The sequence below is a fragment of the Buteo buteo genome, chromosome 11, assembly GCF_964188355.1.
Source record: "Buteo buteo chromosome 11, bButBut1.hap1.1, whole genome shotgun sequence".
NCBI classification, from domain to species: Eukaryota; Metazoa; Chordata; class Aves; order Accipitriformes; family Accipitridae; genus Buteo; species Buteo buteo.
In genome coordinates this window covers 11,522,495-11,547,659 of record NC_134181.1, presented here as the reverse complement: position 1 = coordinate 11,547,659, position 25,165 = coordinate 11,522,495, and the positions used below count along the sequence as shown (strand labels likewise).

The window sequence follows — 25,165 nt, the reverse complement described above, 5'->3', positions numbered from 1 at the left end:
AGGGGAAAGGGTTTCTGATTTCCAGACAATTCTGTCCACGTATCGCAGGGCTCTCGGGAGACCCCCTTGCCACCCGCTCCCGTGTGTTGTAATGAGGGCACTCGGCTGGAGTGACCTTGCTGGCCACGGCTGCTGCTGCATCGCAGGGGGAAGGGCTGTCCCTGAGATGAGGCCTCTAGGGACATGCTGGGGTATCTGAGTAAGCAATTAGTAAACTGGCCTTATAGTTGAGATCAGAAGAAAAACTCAAACCCCTCTACCAACAGAGCTATGAAATGTTTGTTCCAGCCCCAGCACAGAAACATGGTTTTAATGGCACTTAAATAAATCGGCATCTTAACAGCATCCTAGGACATGAATATATTAGTCTCTTTGCTTAGTCGCAGGAAATTGCAGTGATGGATTGACATCATTTTATAATTGCATGCGATGCACAACCAAAACAGAGGGCTCAGGCAGTGAGCTGCATTCTAACTAAATTCTCACTATTTGTTAATAACCAAAGTTCAACTAGCATGATATAAGAACTGCACATATAGGATGAAGTATTAATTTAATATGCTTCAGTTGAGATTTTTAAGGTAGTCTTATTTTCCTTGAATGCGTGGGTTTGTCATTATCAGCCTGAATACAACTAGCACTCTTCAAGGTTTCTCACTGAAAAGAAATTGAGCGTGCAAATACTCTTTCATCATAATCACACTGGCTGTGCAGGGTAATTCATAAAAGAGCCAGAAATATATTGAAATTCAATATTGTTTTAGTCCAAATCAATATTAATAATTGTTTGCATTTTTAAAGTGCAATTTACAATTGAAAAATGTACAGAGATCAACCCATAGTTGCTAACACATCAAATTTTCCTATTAAACTTAAAGGCACAGTAATTTTACTTAAAAATTTTTCTTATAAAGCAGGACAAGGCATTGATCTGTGAAAACAGCTATCTATTATTTATATGCACAACATCAGAATGGGTTTTAATTATAAATGAGCTAAAAGGTCAGTAATCATTTTATTTTTAAGGTCTTGATTTTAAATTTGGATAGCTTAATACCAATATTTACGCACTGTGGGCTTAGCAATTTCTTTCAGTGGTGGGACGGCTCACCGTGGAAAGTGCACAGAGGGATTAGGCAACGTTAATTCTCAGGAACTGGAGCAAAGGAGAGCCTCTGAGCTGCAAACGTAAATGTTCCCATCTGCTTCACTGGAGAATACTGTATCTGTGAAATGCTTCTTGAAAGGGTAGAAAGTGAAACCATGAAGCACTGGTGGATAACGCAGGAAATGCAAATAATCAGAATTAAGCTTCAGAGGATTTTCCCAGTGCCAGAGTTGGGGCTAAGGGAGCATAATCAGTTTGTAAATGGACAGACCTGTGGTTCTTCAGGAAATTTTTGTGAAAGAAAAAGATTTAAGAAGCTGTCAAGCACCAGACTGGGTCTAAGGTGGTTTTCTGGATGTGTGGACACTGATACAAAAACTGAATTTGATGGAACCAGGAGTTAAGACTTTGTCTGTATTGTCCTGGTTTGAAAGAAACCATTGTCATCGGCGTGTTGATGGCAAGCTAGAGGCCTGCTTGGCTCTGTGTACTCTTCAGGAGTCCTGGCTCAGGCGCAGCTGGTTTCTTTATTGTGGAAATAATTACAGAGTGATAGAAGCAGAATGTATTATAAAAATTATCATTTCTTTATAAAGTCCTAGGAGGCTGTGGAATCTCTGTGTCTGGCTATTTCTGTGGGCAGGTTAGTGAAGCATCTTTTAGCACTGGTTTAAGTACAGTTGATGTAGTTTATCCTGGGGATAACTTACACTGTGGGCAAACCAGAAAAGCTCAGCCCCTCTGCCACTGTTTTCCATGATCTGTTTGTAACCAGTAGCTGCTGCCACCTAAGTTTAATGAAAACTTAAGGAAACCCTAGATCTGAAAGTGCAGATATTTGATTTTTTCCTATCAAACTGTGAATCTAGGGTAATAAACTCACCCAGCCCAAGGAGCTCTGGCACCAGAGCTGCAGGACTGCACCTTGTTTGGTTTCTCTAGGCAACCGCAGTGAAGTCATGGAGTACAAACTGGTACGACTGAGCAAGAAAACTATTTAGCAATGTGCCATCACTGAAAAATTAAAGTCCAAAAGGGATATTACAGTGATGTAGCCAAAAAAATCTAAAGCTAAGCAGTCAGACTAACTTGAACCATATCTCTGGCAAACACTGCGCAGAAAGGAAAAGAATTCAATGTCCCTTAATTGCTATGAGAGCTGCAGCGCTCAGTGAGTTGCAGGTGTGGAACAAGACCTACAGCATATGGCAGTACCTCCAGTCCTTGACTCTAGCCTTGACTTTTTACTGGTCACCTTTTGCATTATAACAGTATTTGGGTTTTTTTAACCAAGGTTCTTCAAGCTTTGTGGAATTGAGAGTATATCAATAGTGACACTACCCTAGTCATATTACTAGTAGGAAATGCCCCCCTCAGATACACTTTTTATTCCATATGGGTTTTGTATTTAAAAGACAAATACTTGATCAAGTGTTTGAAAAAAAAAAGTGTATAAAAATAGTAGTTTAATTTCATATATCAGTAATGAATTCATGATTAGTCTTTACCTGTGGCATGAGAAAACCAGCATCAGCTATTGCTTTCATAAGAAATATCCTGAAAAACTTCATGCAAATCACATAACTCCTCCCTGTGCAACAGTGCATCTGTATGTTAAAAAAAATACAAAATCAATGCAATTAGTTCTTTCCTTCAGAAAAGTGTTGCAAGGGGAAACACTGAAGATTGTGAGGCACAGATAATTACATTTATGTGAACCATAAAACCAAACCAACAAAAAACCAAGATAAACTTTGGTGGGTTTTATTGGTGCCAGGACAAATACTGATACTTCTGTGTGTGCAGAATGTGTTTGAAATTTGTCTTACCAAGTCTTATTCAGGCAAGTCATCTTTGCACCTATTAAGTCTCAGCCTTCCTTTACTGCTTGTGACACACAACACAGTATCTACAGTCACAACCCAATTCTTTTGGTACCTTTTACAGAGCCATTAAATGTGAGTGACTTCAGAAAACGAACAGTAATTTGTCTGAGCTTCAGTTAGGTTCTTTGAATGTGAATGCCTCAATTTCAGTAACGAATGCAAATAGCGTTTGCAGTAACAACCCCTGAGCCCTCAGCCAGAACTTGCTCAGTGTTAGCCCACAGGAGAGACAGCGCAGGTACAGGGACGAGATGATAACACCAGCCCCGAGAGCCATCCCCTGGCATTTGAATAACCCTGTGTGGTACAGGGCTAAACACACGAAACAGGAAAAGATCCCTGTTTTATATTATCTTTGCTGTTCAGTTGTCTGAGGCTAATTTACCAGTACCAACATGCCGGTAAGTGTCTCAACAGTAGAGGCGGAGCACTGGTGCTGGGGAGAGGAATATCAGAATACCCTTTTTCTTCCCCAGGAGGATTTCTCTATGTTACAAATACTTTGACAATTGTTCCATCTCCTGGAGCAGGCATCATTATGCCTGTCCACATTTACAGCAAAAAGAGGGAGGAAACGATAGAAGTTTTGAGGCTGTATCTACCTTCCCTTCACTGAATGCACAAGCTGAGAAGGGATGGATTTACAAACTGAGTCTGATGTCAAATGCATCGAGTCAATAGAGTATATCCATTCCTATAGAGTATCAATGTAACAACAGGAACTTTCCCAGTGACATTTAATGATCTCCGATATTTACAGCCCACGAGTATGCCTAGCAGCTAGTTGCCTTATCTGTTCTTATTACAAATCTGACAAAAGGTGCTTAAAAATAATTGAATAACAGCAAACCAAATAGTAATATTCTCCCGCTGTACCAGCATTGCAGAACTGATTTTAAAGAGAGTTCATGCCTATTCGGGATTCTCATTACAGCTCAATATTGAAAATTGCCTTCTGTTTAAAAGGATGAGTAGTTGCTCTGAAATCTGTGTTTCCTCTGACTGCTCTGAAATTTGGAGTGTCTGAAATTCTGGTGCATAGTAGCATATAGATAAGGAAGAACCAGAAGTGCATCACACATACGTGTCCCAGTTCCTTATACAGTGACCATCGTACTGGTGTCTCTGCTCCCCTGTGTGAATGGGGACCTACAGTCCTTTGCCAGACAACCTTGCGCCTCCTTTCTCACCCAGTCATAGAGGTACTGCAACCACCACCTAACGAAACAGCCACATCTTGAACACAGACTATGTCTGTCTCCTCCACGGCTCTGTTGGCAGCTATGCACTCCTGTCTTTCAAAGTACGACCGTGCTGAATCTGCAGGTGGTATCACACCCCTTCCCCAAAGCTGACCTTGCCAAAATGCAAAACTTTCAGAAGCCAAGGAGTGCAAGGGTAGGGCAAATGCTGACCACCCTATGTAAGCAATGCTCCAGTATAATACCAGTAAACATACCCTCATGCTGCCTTTGAACAGGCACCATCTACCCCAAACGCTCAGCTTGCTTCCCCAGGAAACTCCAGACCAACGTCACAGCTCTGCCTCTCTGCGGCTCCACCAGCCTCCACATGTATTCTCCCTCACTCACCATTACACAGAACCATTTGACTCCTCTTTAAGTGATGGCAAAGCACCCAGGTATTTCTCTTCCCTAATACACACCTAGGAGATCTCTCAGCTTGCAGAAGATCTTCCCTTTGGTCCCACATGGCATGTGAGCTGGAGGGGCTCAGTCCCTGCCTCAGACCTGCCAGCCCACCCAGACGGCAGCATGTCACAGCTACACCTCTGCACACCCAGCCAGCTAATCCTTCAGCACTCAGCACAGCTTCCCTTTATATGCTGCAGTAATGTGATAACCGAATTAAAAATAAAAATTCTATTTCCTTTTGTTTAGAAATTGCACCTCAAAATAAAATGCAAATATTTGTTTCAGTTTGCTTTGCAATATATTCTGGGGGGAAATTTTCATCTGGAAAGAAAATGTAAGAGGCAATTTAGAGAAGAAAAAAAATTAGGTTTCCAGCTAGACCTACTTACAGAATATCTCCTTTCAATTATCTGCTGTGTTTCAACTGCCCAAATCAAGAACAAGAGAAAGTAACTTAGCTCTGACATATGGGCACAGTCTAAGTGAAAAAGTACCTTGACTAAACAGATGGTGATCTTTCATTAGGGAGAAAGCATTTGTAAAATTTCAATAAGAAACAAATTAGTCATCATGGCTAGAAGGATTAAGAGCCAGTATTAGGTAAAAACAGTCAGATGTACACCATTACGAAAGTTGCTTGAGTCAATAAAGGAACCCTCTCCACTGCCACAGCAAAATGTTCCATCTCAAGGTTATGAGGGCTATTTTCTTCTTCCTGAAGTAACCATAGTAGCATCACAATGAACTAGACACAGTGTGAGCCAGGGGTTTGTTTTCTTTCTGCTTTTGCAGAAATGTTGCTGTTTTGCTTCCTCAAGTGCAGAATTAAAACCACTCTCACTTGTGACAAAGGTTTTTAATTCGTAGCTTACAGGGACCATTTCACAGTTTTCCTGGTTTTCTTTCTTGCTTACGACTCCCAGACTTTTGTCTTTTAGAAAAAGGAAATAACATTGAGGAATCATGAATCTCCACACTGTATTACATGAACCGTCTTACATATGGCACAAAGTTAAGCTGTAATGTTGGAGGACAGGATCTCACACATAAATATACATAAAGCCACTCAAAATTGTTGTTATAAAAACTACTTAAAATCTCATGATGTCCAGAAGTTTGGCATGTGAATAAAACTTTTACCCAACGGCTAGGAACATATTGTTTAAGTTTATATATATATATATATATTTTTTTTTTTTTTTTTAAATCATATATATAAAAGCAGCTCATAAAATCTTTGAGTTCTGTCATCTTTTTCTCCTTACCACAACACATCTAAAACTGCGCAGAAAAATTAATTTATAAAAGCAAACTCCAATGTATATTTGCTTCATACTGACATAAAGGAGGGAATATGTCTGGGGTAATTACTTGTTTGGTACCTTTGGAAGTCCAGCTTACTCCAGGTGCATTGTATCTTCTGAAAGAAGGCGTTTTTATGCAGGATAGCCAGGTGACCTATAGAAGAGACAAATGAAGCACCTTTAGGACAACAGAAGAAGAGTATTTCAGGGATGTGCAACCACCACTGTCATACAATAGTGCGGTCATCTAAAAAAACCCTTTGAAAACGTGATAGTTACTTTAAATGGAAGAGAGATTGAGGCAACTGGAGGGAGAGAGAAGCATTTCAAATGGGGCTCTAACTAGAACCAAGTGGGCGCCTGAAAAACTAGGAACCGTTCTGCTGTATTTTACAAGAGAGTTCATTGCTTTCAGCATAGTTTTCTATATGAAATATTGTAGGTGGGACAATATCCCTATAAATCCTGCTGTCAGGCAGAGCCTGGGAGGGCTGGGCTGCCTACGTGTGAGATCTGCCATGCAAATCGTGTGCCTTTCACTCTGGGGTGGAAGAAAGCTGGACAAGTTCATTACTGACACTCACTAGTTATACTGTCACTGTACAGCTCCTCTGAGATATTAATTTGAAACAACATAAAGAAAACTTTTTTCATTTCAAATGCAAACTGCTTTAGAGATTATATTTTAGCTTAGGAATAGTATTATAACCCCTCGAGGATCTTGGCGAGGTGCCTGTATTAACTTGCTAAGGACCTGCTGCAGTCCTGAGGAGATTAGTAACACATGACTCCTGCTACAATTTGCACCCAGAAAAGATAGGAAAGAAATCTTCATGACTTTGAAAGGATTATTTTGGTTGTTTACTGAGTGGTGTCCCTTTTGGTCTTAAATTGTAGATGAAAGTGGAAACCAGAAATGCCCACTTCCTATTGCAACATGTGATGGAAATGAGAGGAGCAGCTTTAGCATCTTTGCTGGGGGTTTTGGAATGGGAAAAAGGGGTCATACATTATCACTCTGATTTCAGCCACATAAAACAATATCATAGCTTTTTGCAGTTATGCCAAAATTCAGGTTTTGGCACGTTATATGGGTTAATACACCTTCTAGCAGTGTGCAGGTCCAAAGGACAAAACTGATATACATAACAGAGTAGAACTGGACCCACTGATACCTGAGAAAACAAGTTTCCACCAGAATAAGAGAAAGACTCTAAACTCCGTTTTCCCCACTCTTCGTGGTATATCGATTCGTGTATATGTGAGCAAAAGAGGATCCTATAATTTTCAGGATTCTCATCATGTCGAGAAATCCCCATTTTGCATAATTGGAGGAGATTCTAAAAGCCAAGACGCATAATGACATCAGCGACTGGAGAATAGAGCTGTTAAAAGGCAACAAGTTCTGCCTAATTTCCAACAACACTGATGGGGTGCGCTGGGTGGCACCTAACAGAGGTGGTCAGCTCAGCATGTTCATTCAGGATCACTGGGACACAGAAGAGACTAATTAAGCTGCACGGAGGAAGAGGTGCCAGCTCATCGGGCAGGTCAGTATGTCTGATTTACCCGAGCGCCAATTCCTGCCTCCGCAAGTGGTTCTTAGGAAAACTGAGAGCTCAAAGTAGTGCTGCGTAAAATCACACAAGGCAGGTAGGCTTTCTCTTTTTGAATTTAAACTGCTAAACTGGTCTGTGCATCTGGCAGCACTGACAGGCGGCTCAGGACATACCCGTTGGAGCTACCTGGGGGCGAGGGGTCACCAAAATCCTTCGGACATTGGCTGGTATTACAGAGAGGCGGGAAGGCTGAGCCACCTCTCTCCACTCCAGTACTTCACTTCTGATTTCCAAGGATTTGCAAGAGTCAGAGGAACTTTTAACTTCACTGGTGATTTCATTGAAGCAGGTTTAATTCCTTACCCTGTATGAAGGAAAAATATGAATCCAGATCTTTTCAGGAAAGAATTTTGGGGAGATTTCAGGGGCAGGGCATTTTGAACAGATTCAACTTAAAATTTCTTTTTTCACCCTTCTTTAGAATACTTATTTTTTGTTACTACAAAAAGAAGAACATAATTACCTATGAAGTTGCAGTAAGCCTGACAAAATGTTTTGATTTGAAATATCATCTGGAAACAAATTTGTCCTTTCCACATGTCAGGGAAAAATCAAAGTTTTTGTTCTATTGATAAATGAGCAAGAATATAGTGACAGAAAATCCAGCACCCAAAGATGAACATTTGGTGAATGGAAGCAGCCACAGGATTAGTAGTTTCCTACTTCTTTCTATGCTAAGGAAGCTAGAAGATTTGGGGCATAATACTTGGGATTCATTTGCATTTCCTATTTCCAAGAAGAAGTGCTGACAGCTACTGAATAATATGACTTTTAATATCTCCACTTCTAGTACAGTACCTGCATTTGTAAAACTGCTATAAAAAGTTAGTTTACTGGTGAATATGAATAATGTTTATAAATCCTTTTTTCTTCTGTAAATATCGTGATAAGCCTAATCTAGAAGTCAGGGATAAAGCAGAGAGTGGACACTTGAGTGATGGGAAAACTTAGTGCCCTGCGTTTGAAGGCCTTTCGTCTTTGTAAGTGCTTTGAAGCAAGGAAATGTATACTTGGCTCAGCTTCAGAGATGAGAAGCAGCCGTTGTTCACACAACTCATAGAAACACAGCTAATGTCTCTAGAAGTGATCATTTCAGTAATAATAGCAAATCTTTTTCTTATATTCTTGTAGTAATAGTATTCCTTTTTTCTATTCAGCTAATTGCCCACTGTCACTATCCCAGTCTGTAACTATATTACACAATCTAAGTAAAATTATCTTAATAACACATAAAGTAAGTGCTCCATTACAGCACCCTTTCAGAACGCACAAAACAAAACCCAGTAGAAGATAAAAACCCATCACAGCTCCCAGCTGCCAACAGCTCACAGTTAAACTTCCCCAGATCAGCTACGGGAGTGCTGAGATTTAATGTGCAGTTTTTATTTCTATCAGGTCAAGATTGACTTATAAAAATATTTCTGCATTTATAAACATCTCTCTCTGAACTGGCAATACTACCAGTCAATGCATGCCGTCAACTGGGGACAGTTTGTCAAAGATAAAAGACACCACTGAGACTGTGCCTGTGCAGTGCCACATTTCTCCGTGCAGAGAGCCCAGACAGTGCTGCACGGACCCGTACCTCCACAGAGAGCTCCAGAGCATGGTGGAGACATCCCAGTTTGCCTCTCAAGAATGGTACAACCACAGCAGCGGGAGCCCGTGTCCAAGCTAATCTCTGCTGCTTAGTACCTGGTTATTCAACAGCACACAAAGCACCTGGTGGAAACGCATCAATCCCTGCTTTCAAAAGGCAAAGATACCTGCATACTGCTGCCCTCCTTTGAATAAACAGTAGGCTTTGACTCTGCTCTGAACCGGCAGCCTGCTCTCAGCTAAAGGAATATCAACTACAGCTCGCGCAGGATGAGAAATGAAGTTTACCGTGTACATGTGAACTAGGCATTTACATTCATTCACAGGTGATTTGTAATTGTCCAATTTAGTGGTCGGTAGATGTTTGCAGAGAACTTGGGCGTTTTGTTGAGTCGCTGATGTATATGGTAATGTAAACCTGATGCTGGCATTAGTTTGTGTTCCTTGATTCACTGGGAGCTGCATCGGCACCTTGCAGTGAAGCCCCAGGCAGTGAGAGTATAAGGGTGCCCTGCAGTGGGCAGGAGCCTTACGGGGTCTCTGGCCCACCTTGGTCCTTCCCTTGCCCTGGTTCCACATAGGAAGAGAGCCTCTTCTGTTCTCATCTTGGCACAGCCCCTTTCATCTTCAGGCTAATTTAGCTGGGCTGGTCACCAGCTATGCAGGGGAGTGAAAGCACACCGGCATCCAGTTGCACAGAGGGTCAGGTAGCTTGGGTTCTGCAGGGCTCCCATGAGCAGCCAACAGAGAGAAAGGAGGGGCTGTAGCTATCTTGTGCCCCCCCATCCCTCCTGTTCTCTGTGAGTGACCAAGCTCTTGGAAAGCAACTGTTGGTAGTGCTGTGAGAGCTGCATACCCTGACATCGAATTTTCCAAGACAGCCAGTCTCAGATATGCTACCCACATAAAAAGAAGGGGACCTAAACTAAAGATCGACAGACCTTTTCTTGCGGGCAAGTTATCCTACCGCTTTGCTCTGCAAGGTTTTTTCTTTTTACTTTCCTTTGAACCATCAGCATGGCTACTATTAGGGAAAGATCCAGTTCTAGGTGGACCAAAGGCAGTCCCCTGAGTTTCTAACAAAGAATTACATCATGCCCTTAGATTATTATCTTATCGATGCCATTCTTCACACAGACAAGGGAGAGAATATCATGTCCGCAGAACTCATGAATGAACAAACAGCCACGTGCTATCAGACACAACCCTGAGTGCAGCCTGGCTGACCCATCTCAGATAAGGAATCAAACAACAGAGCCGTTGGTAGAAAACTGTCTCTCTGTCTTTCTTGGACTGATCCATCATCATAATGTCAAATTGCTCACAGTAAAAATGTTTGGCCATTAGGCTTCCAGGTGGTGATTGCAAAAAAGCAGACCTACAAAGCACTACTTTCAGTGCTACTCTTGTCAAAAGGTTTAAATAAATCTCTCCCATCACACTGGTTTGCAGTGTCTTTCAGTACTGCTTGGGAGCAGGGGGGGATTAGTCCTGCTTCTGTGCTTGTAAATAAAAGATTTGGTGCCTGAAAATTTCACTATAATATTCAAATGTTTTCCACAAACATATTTAGATGGTTTTTACCTAAAACTGTACACCTTTTTCCTTAAAAGGCTTGCTTTAATGATGCAACACCTATTCTCCTACCCGATGCTAATACTTCCTCACCTCCCAATTCATAGGAGTACTATGGTGATTAATGAATGTCTTTGAACTGGAAAGTGCTATCTGAGTGCTAATTATTATCCACGTATACACACACTTCTGCTGCTTTCAAGGGCAGAGCATTCACATACCATGGTAATGGGAAAGCTTAGAAAAACATATATTGATACCTAGGAGTTTTATCCACCACGGAAATGTGTAAAGGGAGAATAAATTAAAAGTTAGATGTTTCAATTCATTATTGCACATTCTAGTGAACCGCTCTCCATCTGTTTAATAAGTTCAGGGCAGCTGAAAATGGAGTTTAGATTGGAAGCTGCTTGCAACCTTACCTGCTTGCACTCTCAGTAATACTAATAAGAATTATAAAAATATGTTATTGCCCATGTGAGGAGCACAGTTAAAGTATGTGACTGCACATCCAAAGTGTAAGTTGAAGGCTATGGATTCGTCCAAATTCTGCCTCCCAGACGCTGGGGCTCTGCATGGATAAATCCAAAGCTCCCACTTACAGCATCCCTCTCCCTCACAAGCCTGAGGAAGTATTGCCTGAAGAAACTGTTAGCTGATGCTCCACTAAAGTTTTTTATAGGTTTTTCATCTCATCCATCTTTAAAATGATGTGATTTGCGTGCAAACGATATTTTCAAATGTTTCCTTAATGAAGATATTTCATTCACATTTATCAGTCAGTGCTAACTGCTTTCAGGGTTCCTCTGCTCCTGGAACTCGGCGACCAGCCTGGGAGGGCTCAGGAAACACATGCTCAGCAAGTATAAAACAGCCATTCCCATTCACCAGCTTTGCTCTCCCAGGACACGTTAATTAAAGACAACTGATTGAAAAATAATTACAGGAGAATAGGGAGGGGGAAAGCCTAGACCCGTAATTTAAAGATATCTGAAATTTGTGTTTTGTTGAGAGGTAATCATTTTGTTGAGAGGAAAGAGGTTCTCTTTCCTTCTTGGACTCCCTCTGTATTCACCGCTTGCAAAGATGTGTAATGGCAACAGGCAACAAGCAGCAGCCTTTCTTCAGAGGTAATGCAAGTACACGCGGCCTTTTCTTCTTTCAATACATGCTTTCATCTACCTTTCATTGCTCTTAACGTCTTGAGGTGTCCCAAAGACACTGTAATGTATAATCTAAAAAGTTATGTGATCCTGAACACAGTTGTCCTATAGGATGTGGAATAATGTAAACATCATAACTGTTAAAAACTGCTGCTGTAGCATTTCTCGCACTAATTAAAAACTGGCTAGGGATCTTCTTTCTTGATGCTGCCTCTACTTCAAACAAAAACATTTCAACAAATCAAACCCAGGGAAAATGGTTTAGCATTTTAAGCTGATAATAATTGTTTTAGAAACCCATATTTGCTTAAGGGCATAATTCATTCCAAAAATGACCTTAAAACTCAGCATTAAGCAAATATAAAACCCCTGTTATTCGGGAGTGGAAGTTTTTAAGCTGCTCTCTCAAATTATGATCATGCATTTCTTGCCAGCCCTCTATCCCACCAGCTGCCGGGGCATTCCCAGCAGAGAAGGGCAGTGCCACCGACGCCAGCCGAGGGGCTGGGAGACCCTTCGGCTCTCTGCTGCGTCACAGCCTTTCCGTATAACCCTGGGCAGGACACGTGCCTCACGCCTGTCCTGTGAAACTGGGGTGGTAGTGTCCTCCTCCCCATGGGCATGCAGAGAGCGTAAATAGGTTACAAAAAGGGAAATGTTTATATTAGGTCATCAAATACAATTCTTAGAAAGCTCTGACTGACTGGATGGTTTTACAAAATCGTGGTGTGATTTTGGTGTTGTACCAGCCTTGCCACAGGTGGATTTGGTTGGAAGTACCCATTTATCCAAACCACTGACTATGTAGTGCAAACAAATTCTGTAGTGAACCAGAGAGAGGGTGGTTCATGTTCCCTAATTGTTTGCTTATAACAGCAGTGTTTGGAACTGTAACACAGTTGCTTTGAAGGCTAATCCTCCTTCCCTAATCTGACTTCCCTAGGGCTTTAGAGTTAGTATTTCACCCTTTAAAAAAAAAAAAATATATATAATAAATACATGTGCAAAAAGTCCATCCATACTACATACACATGCACACAACAGGCACAGATGGATCTGCACAAGGACCCATAAGGATTTGGCTTTGCTAGTGCTGAAAAACTTAGCAACATCTTCTTTTAGTTTTACTTTTAAAGGGGTGGGAAAGGTTTAAGGCAAAAAAAGTAATAAAAATACACAGTTAATGTCTGCCATAATTTTAACAAAAAATAAAGCTGAATTCGCCTATGTATAGAGAGAACTTAGCACTCTGCATTCATTTAAGATACAAGAATCCACCAATGTTCCTGGCCTGGAGCTCCGGCTGCTTTACATGCTGAATAAACATAGTTCCCATTAAATAACCTTATCAATCAGAGTCACAGAAATTACTTCATCAGGACTGCAAAACCAGTGTTCTTTGGTGTATTTTAGAAATTTGGAATACCAGTACACTGCAGAAAATTAAAAACCTGCTATGGAAACCATGAAAAGCAAACAAGTTGCCCGTGACACCAAATATTCCAGGCACATTGAAAACAAATCTTTAAAGACTTTTCTTGGCATAACTATTTTGAATCATCACCTTTCTACAACACATCCTCCCTGCAAACTAATATTACACAGTCTTTCTGTACTTAGAACCTCCTTTCTAAACAAAGACCACCTTCAAAAACCTTCCTTTAGACCAGGTCACATTTACAATTAGAAATATGAGAAAAGCAAAGTGATGGCCACTCCTGCGACCTGTTGCTGATCTCCAGCCCGAGCCCTTGTGTTCAGTAATTCTCTGATAAGAAATCCGGTTACGCTTTTGGGAACCAGTTCCGCTGCCTGTGCTCTAATGCACCTTCCTTCGTGTTACTGACAAACACAGGACCAGCGTAGTTGTGTGGCAAAAGCATTTATTTCAATTAATAAAGCCATGTGGCACCGCTAATGGTTTTCCTCTCTGGTTCCCATTCTTTCTTAGTATCTTACCAGAACCAACGTCAGTTCCAGTGGGAATATTCATGGGCTTAAAGTGAAGTATTTGCCTTAGGGCTGTGCTCAGCGAGGGGTTTAGAATGACACACAACGTGCCCATCTGGGACTAGGGCTGCTGCTGGTAGTGGCAAGTGTTAGAGCGAGCAGTGAGAATTCGCAGAACCGAGAGCAGGAACTTGCTGGGAGTTCCCAGGGGAGGAGAGGCAGCCATGCCCGTCCCTTCTGCAGAGACAGCCCACTTGCTGCCCAGCTCTTTTCTCATGTTTTCTGCAAGCCAGAAAAAGGAGGTCCAAGCACTGTGACCAGTATTTCCCTTGGAAATCAATATGCCTGCAGAGCTTTTTCAACAGGCGGCATGGTGACCTGTGGAGCAGCGTTTTAGTTCGACTGTTTTTATCAAGGGTGAAGCAGGCAGCTGCCAGTTGTTCATCCTTCTCCCCATATTTGACATGCAAGGCGAGCTCTTGTGATCGTTTCCCCCACATTATCTCACCTTATGGTTTTCATATTGTTTAACCAGTGACACATACTTCACTTGGAGCAAGCAAACTATTAAGAGGGGTTTCTGTGCAAATTGCAGCCATGGCATGGCTGTTTTACCCAAACTGTGCTTTTTAACAATATTCTACATTGTCTTTTCAACATGTTAAGAACAGTGACATAGAATTAAAGATGAACTGATGGGGCAGAAATTGACTGGATGACTGCAATTAACTGCACCAAACAAATACTAGAGAAATCAGTTGTTCTGTCTAAACAAGGACTTAAAGCTACTAATCTGCATTGAAAAAATAAATGTTCTATATGTTAAGTTTTAGGGGTTTGGTTTTTTACCTCTTGTAGACATCTTACGCCAGACTTCCAGATGAGAGGATGAGACTATGAGTGAAGAGTGTCCGGGAGATTACGTGCAGTTCTTTTCCTGGGTCAGAACTGGATTGATCTGAGAACAATAATTATGAGGCTGACATGTATGTTCTCCTTCATCTTGCTGTTTGGAGCAGCTGGGCTCGTCGTCTTCATTCATCTGCAGGATCCAGAAGAAATAGTTCATCAGCAGACACCAGGTTAGCATTTCTATTTCTATTTGACTCACGAGCTCTTTCCTTTTCAACATTTTGTACTTACATCCTTAAAATGTTTTACATATTTCACAGAGGTTGCCTCAACAAAGGTATGTAATTTTTTTAACGAAGGCTATTTTGAAATTAACAATTTCTGTTTAAAAAAAAGAAAAAGGGTTTGCTTAAAAAAACACTTCCAAGAACCAATTAACTGATTATGCAGGGATCTTTGCCAAGGTGCACAGGGTCCAGCTGGATGGAGTTAAATTTTCTGCTGAAGTTGAGACCAACTTCTGCTACCAGCTATACCACTATAAATATGAAAATGAGAAATTCTGGCAAAAGTTCAGTTCCTGCAAATACATGCCTCTGAATCTACCTTTGCTTGTATATGGTATTCAGTGTGTCATAGAGATGTAAAATAAGAGATGCATAAATGAGTCATGCAAGAAACATAAAATACTTTAAAGTGTTTAACTTCCATTAAACTTTTCATAACTTTCATTCATATGCACGCCATCTTCCTGTGCTACTAACTTTAAACTGTGAAGAGCCACGAAGACCACATCAATAAGAAAACTATAAAAATGTGGGCTGAAATAGTGGTGTCCTTTTAAAGGAGGGGCACGCAAGAAGTATGAAAAAGCAAAAGATCTCTTGATTTACTTACAGTCGCTTTCTCTTTGACTAAGGCTGTAATGAAGGCTTGTTTAGAGCCTAGACAAATGCCAGTGCAGTTACTCCAGCTCATAATAATGCCCCTGTGCACCGAGGTTTTGTCACTATGTTTGCTCTTATATGCACTGAAATTCTCCTTTGACTACATATGTGCTTTATAAAAAGTCTATTCAATTGACATCTTCATTGTACAATGAACACAACTGTGTATATTTTAAAGTATTACTAACATTTCTAAAGGACCTGAACCCTAATGCAGAGAACTGTTAAATAATTACATTAAGTACTAATTTCTGTGTCCAGGTTTATTAAGTGCTTGTTTCCGTGTCAGTAAACAATCTGTACTTTAATATGTTTATTATTTAGTCCAACTGCACACCAATTTTGAAAGCAGCCACTCAGCTGAAACTATAGAAATAATGAATCATCAGTGTTGTGGAAAGCAGAGAATTAACCAGTCCCTTCAGTGCTTTTGCAATTTATTTTTGTATACTTAGATGCAAAAGAGCTTACAGATTAAAACTGGTGGTATTGGCCACATTTGAATGAAATTGGCCAGTAGATTGGGGATGAGGGGAAAGACATATGGACAGCAAAGGCAGGCAGTACTCTAATGCATCTAAGAATGTACAACTTTACATTGAAAAGTTAATTCTTTGCTCCTGAAAGAGAAGGAATTTCTAGTGGTCTCTCAAAACGAGTGCAATTTCTTCTCTATTTTCTCATTATTGGTCCCTCATCTTGACCTGTCGTACCTCTGTTCTCTCTGCCACAAACCTCTTGAACGCCAACTGCTGACTGTCGTACTGTGAAGTGAAATCACTGTGAAGTGATTTTTGAGAGCAATGTAACTGTAGAAGGGGACGCGCAAGCACATTTAAATAAAAGCGAGTTTGAACAGACCTCCTACCCCCAGCAGGTAAACTCACTCCGAAACGTACCCAATTGCTGTGGGTAGGGTTCTGCATAGCTAAAACACGAACATCCCAATGATGCTGTTACTGCCAAAGGTGTGTAATCAATTGCTCCATTCTCACATTCAATTACTATTTATGTTAACAGGACTCAGACTGTACCCTTGAGTAAAAGGTGCTCAATACAATTACTCTTATTTCTGTTTGGCTGATTTTCATGTTTGTTAAGTGCTTTCAACTCCCAGTGGACTCAGAAACTCCTTACATCCACTGCTTCTGAAAATGATACCAGTTATCACTAAAACGTATTAGGCAGCTAAAGGACACAGGAAAAAATATCCATTCATTTCATTAAAAAGAGAGGTAGGCATATTTCATCTCTAGACAGTTTCCTGTGAAAATCTGTCAATCACAAGCAACATTTTTGGCGTGCTGAAAAGGATCCTTCCCTTCCCCTGTTCAGTGTTTCTCCTTAAAAGGGCCTGTTTCTAACAGAGATCAGATATTCCTATAATTTGCTTGTCTGATTGCTCCCTCAATAGAACTGAACAAATGCACGTGTCATTAAGCTACTTAGGACAACAGATTCTGCATGGCAAAGTTTTATTGGATTAGCCTTTGCTTTTGTATTTCCCGTGTAGTTACTGTGTTGTAAAACTTATTTGCAAGATGCTGGAATCTCATCAGGAAGGCTGGAGAAAAGTCAGTAACGTTTATTTTCCACTGAAAAGTAGCGTAGGAGAATTTTGCATTGTCCAAAAGGGCATTTTTCATTGTTAGTACGTTCAGTCATCTTTAATTTAAGATAGTACAACTTATGAAACAAGATTAATAAAAATACTTTGGTACTTCAGTTTTATCTGTCTGTTCCGGAAATTGTTCTTGATTGTTTTAGTCCTAGCAAGCATGATGGTGAGACCTTGATGTACTACTTAAACCAGTATAAAATCCACAGTCATAAAACTTTAAGTAATGCTTACATTACTTTCACTGAGCAAAGTACTCCTGACAGTAGCTGTTTGTGTTGATTTGTTACTATTCATTTATTCTTTCCCTGTGCTTCACATTCCTACCTAATTGTGATGCTGTACTGAGAAAGCAATATCAAAGTAATTTTCCACAACATTAGTTACAATTTTCTTCTGATCTTTCGAGTGAAACAATCCCATCCTGTTGGCTTCTGTGAGCATATAAACCTTGATTACATTTATCTGTTGGAAACCAATGCTTACAAAGTATATGTGCCCAGGATAGCAGGTGTAGAGCCTTTTTTGCTGATTGACAAACATGCTGTCTGTGTAGTTTTATTTATATAATGCACATCACTCTGAGCAGATGTATTTAAGACAGACAGCCATTTAGGGTGGGCAAAACAGATTTCCCAAGCCAATATATTAAATTCAGTAGATATTCCTGTGGTCATTAAAGAGACAATAACTTCACTTACGACAGTTGTTTTCTCAGCATCTATGAAGAGTGCTATTGCTATGGAGAATGCAGGATAAAGCAGAGGTGTGGGTTGAGAAGTGGTATGAATGATAGTCATACACCGTACAGAAATGTGATGCTCTTCTAATAAGTCTCCCTGTATAATTATATAAAACTTGGCTTCTGCAGTAATCATGCCATTATTCTTAAACAGACACAGTAAAGGATTCGTTTTGGGTCAGTCAAGAACATTTGCACATGATGCACAAGAAAAATTTAATACATATATCCCCATCCTATTGCTAACAACTCTTGAACGTATAAATCTCCTGTCTGTGATAGGATATTAAACATGCAAAAACTTTACAGTAACTAAATGTGCAGCCACTGCACCGCTGTGTTTGTCCTGGAACCACAAAAGGAGCTGGGAAGGGGCCTGTCCAGCCCTGTGGTTAGCAGGAGGCTTCTTCACCGTAATGGCATGCGCCCTCCTCTCTCTCAGGGTTTACAGTGGAAGAGTTGAGAGGGCTAACGAGCACCTTTACAGCCTTGGCCAGGGCCACTGCGGTTTATGAGGTCACTGACAGCATGGAGAACTTGGATTTGCGAGAGCTGCATTTGGCTGGTACAAGAGAGAGCAACTTGGACAAACGATGTCAGCAAGTGAGAGAAGAGTCTAGAGGATGCAACCCATCCTGACAGCTCTCAGGTGGATTTCAAATGCCTACACAAACTTCTGAGCTGCAGACCAGCCAGTCCATGGGCTGGAGACAGGATTGTGGTCATGAATAGCAGGTGGTCAGGGGAGGTCATGAATGCCAGGACCACTGCTTCCGAGTTGCACCAGGGACACAGTATCTATAGTTGTACTACAGTATCTATAGTTGTACTTAAGACCATGTGCTCTATGGACTTTAGTCAGAAGAGAAGGGATATTCTAAAATGGTATCTACTTTTCTAATAGGAGATTTTGCCACATAAAAACTAGGGGAAGTATTGATATTCCTCTACACCTATATTCATGTAGCAAATTTCTCTCTACATGGCGAGTAGGTCCGTGGGAAAAAATTATTGGTTTTTTGCGATATGGTTACTGAATTCACAAACCTGTAATAGTTTTCAGTTACAACTTTTAAAGATGAATATATATGGACACACACTCCTCTGGGAGCTGGTAAAAGGTGGAAAATACATCTCAAAGGATACACATTGTGAAAGCTCCAAAAGGGTAAAAACAGGGAGTAGGATGGAAATGGCTTTACACTCTGCCTATATCAGAATTTGAAAGTCAAGTATGAAGATAACCAAGCCTGAAACTCATCTGACTGATATTCTGCAGTGATTGCTGTCCTTAGCTCATCTACCAGTTTCTAACATAATACTGTCATCTTTATTTTCTGCTTTACTAAGGGTTTGATAGGGAGGAATGGGAGGAAGGAGAGACGACAGTCTGAAGGGCTGGCATGCAAATGCTATTGCAAACCTGATGGCACAAGGGATCCACAGTGCAGAAATCTTACTGTATATTGCAGTAGTCTCAGAGCAAATACCAATATTATAGCTATACTGAAATTTTCTTAATTACTTATTCAGAGCACATACACCTTGTTACTCACAAATTACAGTCCTATGCACATCTCCACGTTGGCTGTACATTTCCATAATACTGTCCTACTGCACAATGTACCACTTGTTTGTCATACTGGAAACTTTTTATAAATACAATTGAAAATGAACTAGCATTGATATATAATTTCAGAAGTAATTTTCCTACAATTTGTGACTTACTTCTCTTTATAAACTGGAAGCCATTTAATCTGCTTCTCAACTAGCAGCATCAGCAGAAATCATGAACAAAAGAATCTAGTGACTGTAGCAGATGTCAGTGGGCTCACCAATACTTTTTTCAAGCAAAAGCGGCATACTGGTATGCGTGTAAGGGTAGCTTCCACCAGCTCAAGAGTGGATGAACCTTCTGCAGTTGCATCCTCTGAGTCTTCTTTAGCTGAACTTCCTCCAGCAAAGAACTTCTCTGTGTGCAGACTAGTTCCCAAATATCTGCAGTTATTGGGATGAAAAGAAAAAGATCTATTTTCTTGTCTGCAGAGGCAAGGCACTTAATAAGGGAAATGTGGTCTTATGAGTATGATATTCCATTTTCTGTTGCTTGAAATGGTTGTGGTTTAGACTGACTGTGAATGTGAACCTGGTTATTTTTTACATTGGAAAGAACTGCTCACAATGATTTCATCAGTCTACTGCTATAGGGGGATCAAACACTGTCCAGATGGTTACAAAGGAAACCCTACACCACACAGCCAGTGCAAACCTGTTCAAAAGAAATGCAATCTAGTGCTGAAAGCAATCACATATAAGCTGTTTTATCACAAGTAATATATAGAGATTGTCTCCTACAATGCATTTTCCCTGCTTTCATGACTGTGCCATATCCTTGGCAGTCTTATGAAAAATGCAGCATTTATTTATGACATGGTATTGAGAGAGTGCCACTTTTTTTTTCTTTTCTTTTTTTTCAGTTTCTGTTAAAATGCTTTAGCCTAAAGCCTATTAAAGCAAATACAGCTCTTAGCTATAGCATCACAGGCCAGCATTTATAGGACCAGTATTTCCTGTCGACCATCAGCAAGTGCTTTACAAGAGTCAGAGCACTTTGGTGTTAGACTGTGGAGTTGGGATCCAAAGCTGCTGCAGTTTGTTCCTGTCCTGCCCTACTGCTCATAGATTGTGCTGTATTGTGTTAAATCAGGCAATTCACCTGCTAAATGTTTCCATTTCCTATTATAAAGGGGGTTCTCTGCAGGGATTCAAGGTACCTAAGGACCACGAGATCCTACACAAAGATGCAAGACCAAACCATATTGTGACATAATCACAAAATTCAGTGCATTACTAGCAGTGGTTATAATCCCACTGCAGTGGTGCACACACACATCAGACGACTGAACCAGATCCACTGCCCATTTATTTGATGGCATAAAGTCCATGTCACCTAATCCCAAATGTATTTATCAGCATAAAAACAGAGCGATGTAGTGCTAAATCACTCACATAGTGCAGCTTCCACTTCCACAAATTTCCTTATCCTCTCTTTTTCTGTAAGCACTTCTTCTCAGATACTGACTGGTTAAAAAAAGAGGTTTGATATTTCTTTTAAAGCCTACTTTTAAAAACTGTCAGAGGTTGACACTTCTTTGTTGTGTCTGGCAAAATAAAAAGTGACCTGCCATCTCAGAGCTGCATTCGTTTATGGTGCTTGGCAACATATCACGGGCACAACTCAACCGCAATGTGATATGTCAGAAGTCTCTCAGAGTGGCAGCTTTATGAAAGTATATTCCTAGGGAACAAGCCTGGAAGCTTCTCAGATTCCCCTGGAAATTTGCAGAGGCATTACAGAAATGTGCAAAAGTTGATCAGCAGACTTTCATTTCACCTCAAAACATTTATTCTAAATATAAGGCTATATTGAATTTTTCATAGAAAATGTGTCAGTACTAGAAAGCCTCTTTCCATATGCCAGCTGTCATTCAGCTTGCTTGATTTTTAAAACTTGATACCACATTGAGGAGCTTAGGTAAGTTGAAAATACTTTCTGGATTTTCTAAAGTTTATGCCATTTTAAACATCTTATAATATATGTTTCCATTTCTCAAAGTTATTAACGTTCACCTAAAAGCTTAACCAAAAGTTCCTCTCTCCAGCAATACCATCCTTTTTTCATTTAGTAAACATTAATTTTCCTTTCATGATTCTAGTGAAGCTTGAAATTAAATGTGGCTTTCTTCTCTATTATGGCTTGCTTTGTGTATCAGCATCAAAACTGCCAGTTAACTATGGTTTCAGCACCAGTCAAGAGAGCATAAAAAGCCAAATAATTGATCTTGTATAGGCCCTACACAAGAGCAACTTCTTGTGGACATCTTTATCATTTTCTCCAAATGAATAATCTCTTTTTGAAAGTAAGTGACTTGTTTTGGATCTGTCACCACTTGACATACGCAAGGTGATTAACTGACTGTAATCTTATTCTATACAGGCCCTATCCTACAAGATGCTAGCTCATAGCATCAGTGCAGAAAATCACTTCAATATCAACTGAGTGGCTCGACTGTTAGCTCTGCTCCAGTGCCTGAAGCGCTCTGCTGCCTGAGGGTCAGAATATTCTGCATCTTGTAAAATTAAGTCCCATCTTTGTCCCTTTTTGGTCTCAGCCACCTCAGGAGACCTATGTGGTGGTTAAGGGGAGAAATGCTTCAGCCAGGCCCTTCCTCCGTTGCCAATTCTACACATCAGAGCAATTCAGACATGCTCTTGTCCTCTTTTTTCAGAATCACTATCCACTGGCCGTTCATACCTACTGAAATGGACTCTTTTGGGGCTTCTGTTCCCACTTTTTCGTTGGAAACCACACATTTTCTCATAAAACTCTTTGCAGGGAATGGATGTTTGATGTTTTGCTCTTTGTAGCTCATTAGCCAAGAGATCAGTATTTGCAGATTTTGAGTATCCCTACATGACGAAAAGTGAAACATGCTGTGCCACCACGTATGTATGTGCATACACAAGGAGAGTTACACAGGCTGGGAGGAAATCAGGGGACATCAAGTCCCTTTATGGAGCAGTGGGCACTGATCAGCCTCAGGAGGGGAAAAAAAAAGCAGGCTGTGAATGAAATTCCTCATCCTTCAAGAAGGTGGCTGTGCTCCAGTGCCCCGTTCCTTCTCTATTCTAATTCATTCACCTTTCTCCTTCCATTTGGCATAACGATTGGCAGTGCTGAGCTTTCTGTAATTATGGCACAGATAAAGCTTGGGACAAACAAATGTATATTTGGCTTTAGAATTATTTTAGGCTTAAATTCACAGGAGTCTTCGCATGGCCTGCATCCGCTGCAGTCAGAGTGGCTAACATGGAAGCAGCGGAGACACACAAATACTTATTCTTGTGGCCAGGAGGACAGAAAGCACAAGCCTAAACAGAGGAAACTGGTCATTTGCCCAGTGGCTGTTTGAGGGGGGTGGGAGAGGAGACTCCTTTTCTCAAGCTGTAGGTAGTGCACAAGATCCTATGTGCCAGTTTCCAGCTTGTTGCCTTTTTTTTTTTTTAAACTTGTTTGACTTGACTTTATTTATTAATAAAGTTCTGCACAGCTTAATGCCCATAAGTCAAACCACAGGAGAAATTATAGACAGCAATCACTGCCGCTCTGTGTGAACTGAATGCAGCTTTAATTGGGTCCTCCTAATTGTGCATGCAGCTGCTAGGAAAAACATGATGATGCTTATCTCATACAAGAAAACAAATTCCTCTCACTACTCCATTGTAAACAAATGAAAAGGCATGTATTCAAATAGTCGCAAAAGTAAATGTATACACCTGCGGGCAGATACCATGAATTTTGTGCCATAGCAAAGCAATTCTGTACTCATTGAGACTTTAATGTAGTTCACTGTAATTGTTTAAAACTCACCCTGAAGACTTTGGTGAGAACTTAAACAGGGCTGGGATACCATTCACTTGCCCAAAACAAACATCGGCACCTCAGCCACCAAGTTCACTTAGATACCGTGAACAGCCAAGATTAATAGTGGAAAACAATCAACTGGTTTTTTGTAAGCTGTTAAATTGAAACCTGCCCCTCCATTCATTTAGCTCAAGAGATGTTATTACCTTGTAAACAGAAGACATCCTCAAGTTGCTACCTAATTAAAATTCCAATTATTCTGCATTTATGAACTGCTCATTCTCATGCTATTGAAGGGAATTAAGTTACCCAAGAATGTACAAAGTCAGGTATTGTTTAACACCTATATATTGATGATGTGTTCAGTGCTGCATGTTAAACCAGCCATGTCACTGCCTGTTCCAGTCATATTTCACCAATACCTGCAGAATGCTTCTTGGGCTCATTTATATTTTGTAGGAGAAAAACAAAATGAACAGACCTTAGCAAACTGTTATAACAGCAGCATTAGGGAAGAAAAGCATGTAAATGGGAGAGAAACGGAAAAAAAAGGTGTGTGCAGCACACAGAGAAGAATGGTAGGAAAGGAGGTCTGAGAAAGAGAAGTTGAGATAACTTCCTTTTCTGTTCTTCACATTTGAAATTATTTAATGAAAGGAGCTTTGTGAGTTTTTTGTAGAAAAACATCCAGAGAGACTAGTTCTGCTAGATACTTCAAACATTTTTTTAAAGGAAAATTTAAAAATATTATTAAAACCAAAATGTTTAATTAAATTAGAATGTAACAAAAAATTTACTGCAGTTTTATAATTCATGTTAATAGAGAATGGGCCCAGAATCAGTATGACTGAAGTTCCCAGGCATGCTAAAATGGAGACAAGGGAAGTAGTAAGGAAAACGAATATTTACTACAGTAAATTTACAGTAGTTAACGAACTTGGGAAGAACACCTTAAATTTTTAAAAGCACTAAATATTCCTAATGAACAATTATGATCTAATTATATTAAACTTCCATATACAAATCTTGGAGACATAACACATTCTTAACGTCTACACGTTTGCACATGATATTTTTCCTCTTGCTTGTTTCCAGAGATCAAATTATATATTCAATATATTCTGATTGTTCTCTGCCTTTTCCTCTAAAGGCACTGGCTTCACTTCTTAATTGAGACCCAGTGGAGATAAGTTCACCACAACATAATTTAATGAACTATGGAAGAGTTACCTTTTACTGCATGGGGTATCAAGCTGCATGACAGAGAAAGAGTATCTCCTAGGTGATGTTTCAGTAGATAATAATTAACTAAGACATCTCCTAAAATAATACCACCCACACACAAATGCAGCCCTTTCCCCCCCGAAATTGGACAACACATAAAGCGAGTTAATAAGCCAAGGACACAGTTCCTAAAAGGAGCTCAGTGACACAATTTCTTTCCTCCATGGAATCACAGATTAGAAATTAGAGACCTACAGTACAGACAAGTGAATTTTACTCTTTTTCCCCTTCAACTTCAAAGGCTGAATTGTACTTGATTTACCCTTCACATTAGTCTTGGATGTGCCATCACCACAGTCCCTTCCAGGTGTGAAGAAGATTTTCCTTTTTGCTCTGAATGATTTTGAGCAGATCAGCAGTGGTACTCTTCCCACACACACCTGTTGTCTTGGCACCTCCTGCCCCCTTTACTTCAGGGCTTTGGGGAGAAACTTCTGC

General features: G+C 40.3%; 1 protein-coding gene across 1 annotated transcript in view; it reads left to right on the top strand.

Moving 5' to 3' along the window:
- Window positions 1-14,832: 14,832 nt before the first annotated feature.
- CHST8 (carbohydrate sulfotransferase 8) overlaps window positions 14,833-25,165 on the top strand; it is a 146,062-nt gene continuing 135,729 nt past the window's right edge. The window contains exon 1 of the mRNA XM_075040064.1: window positions 14,833-14,941. Within this exon, the coding sequence (XP_074896165.1) occupies window positions 14,833-14,941 (109 nt within the window). The remainder of the gene's footprint in view (window positions 14,942-25,165) is intronic.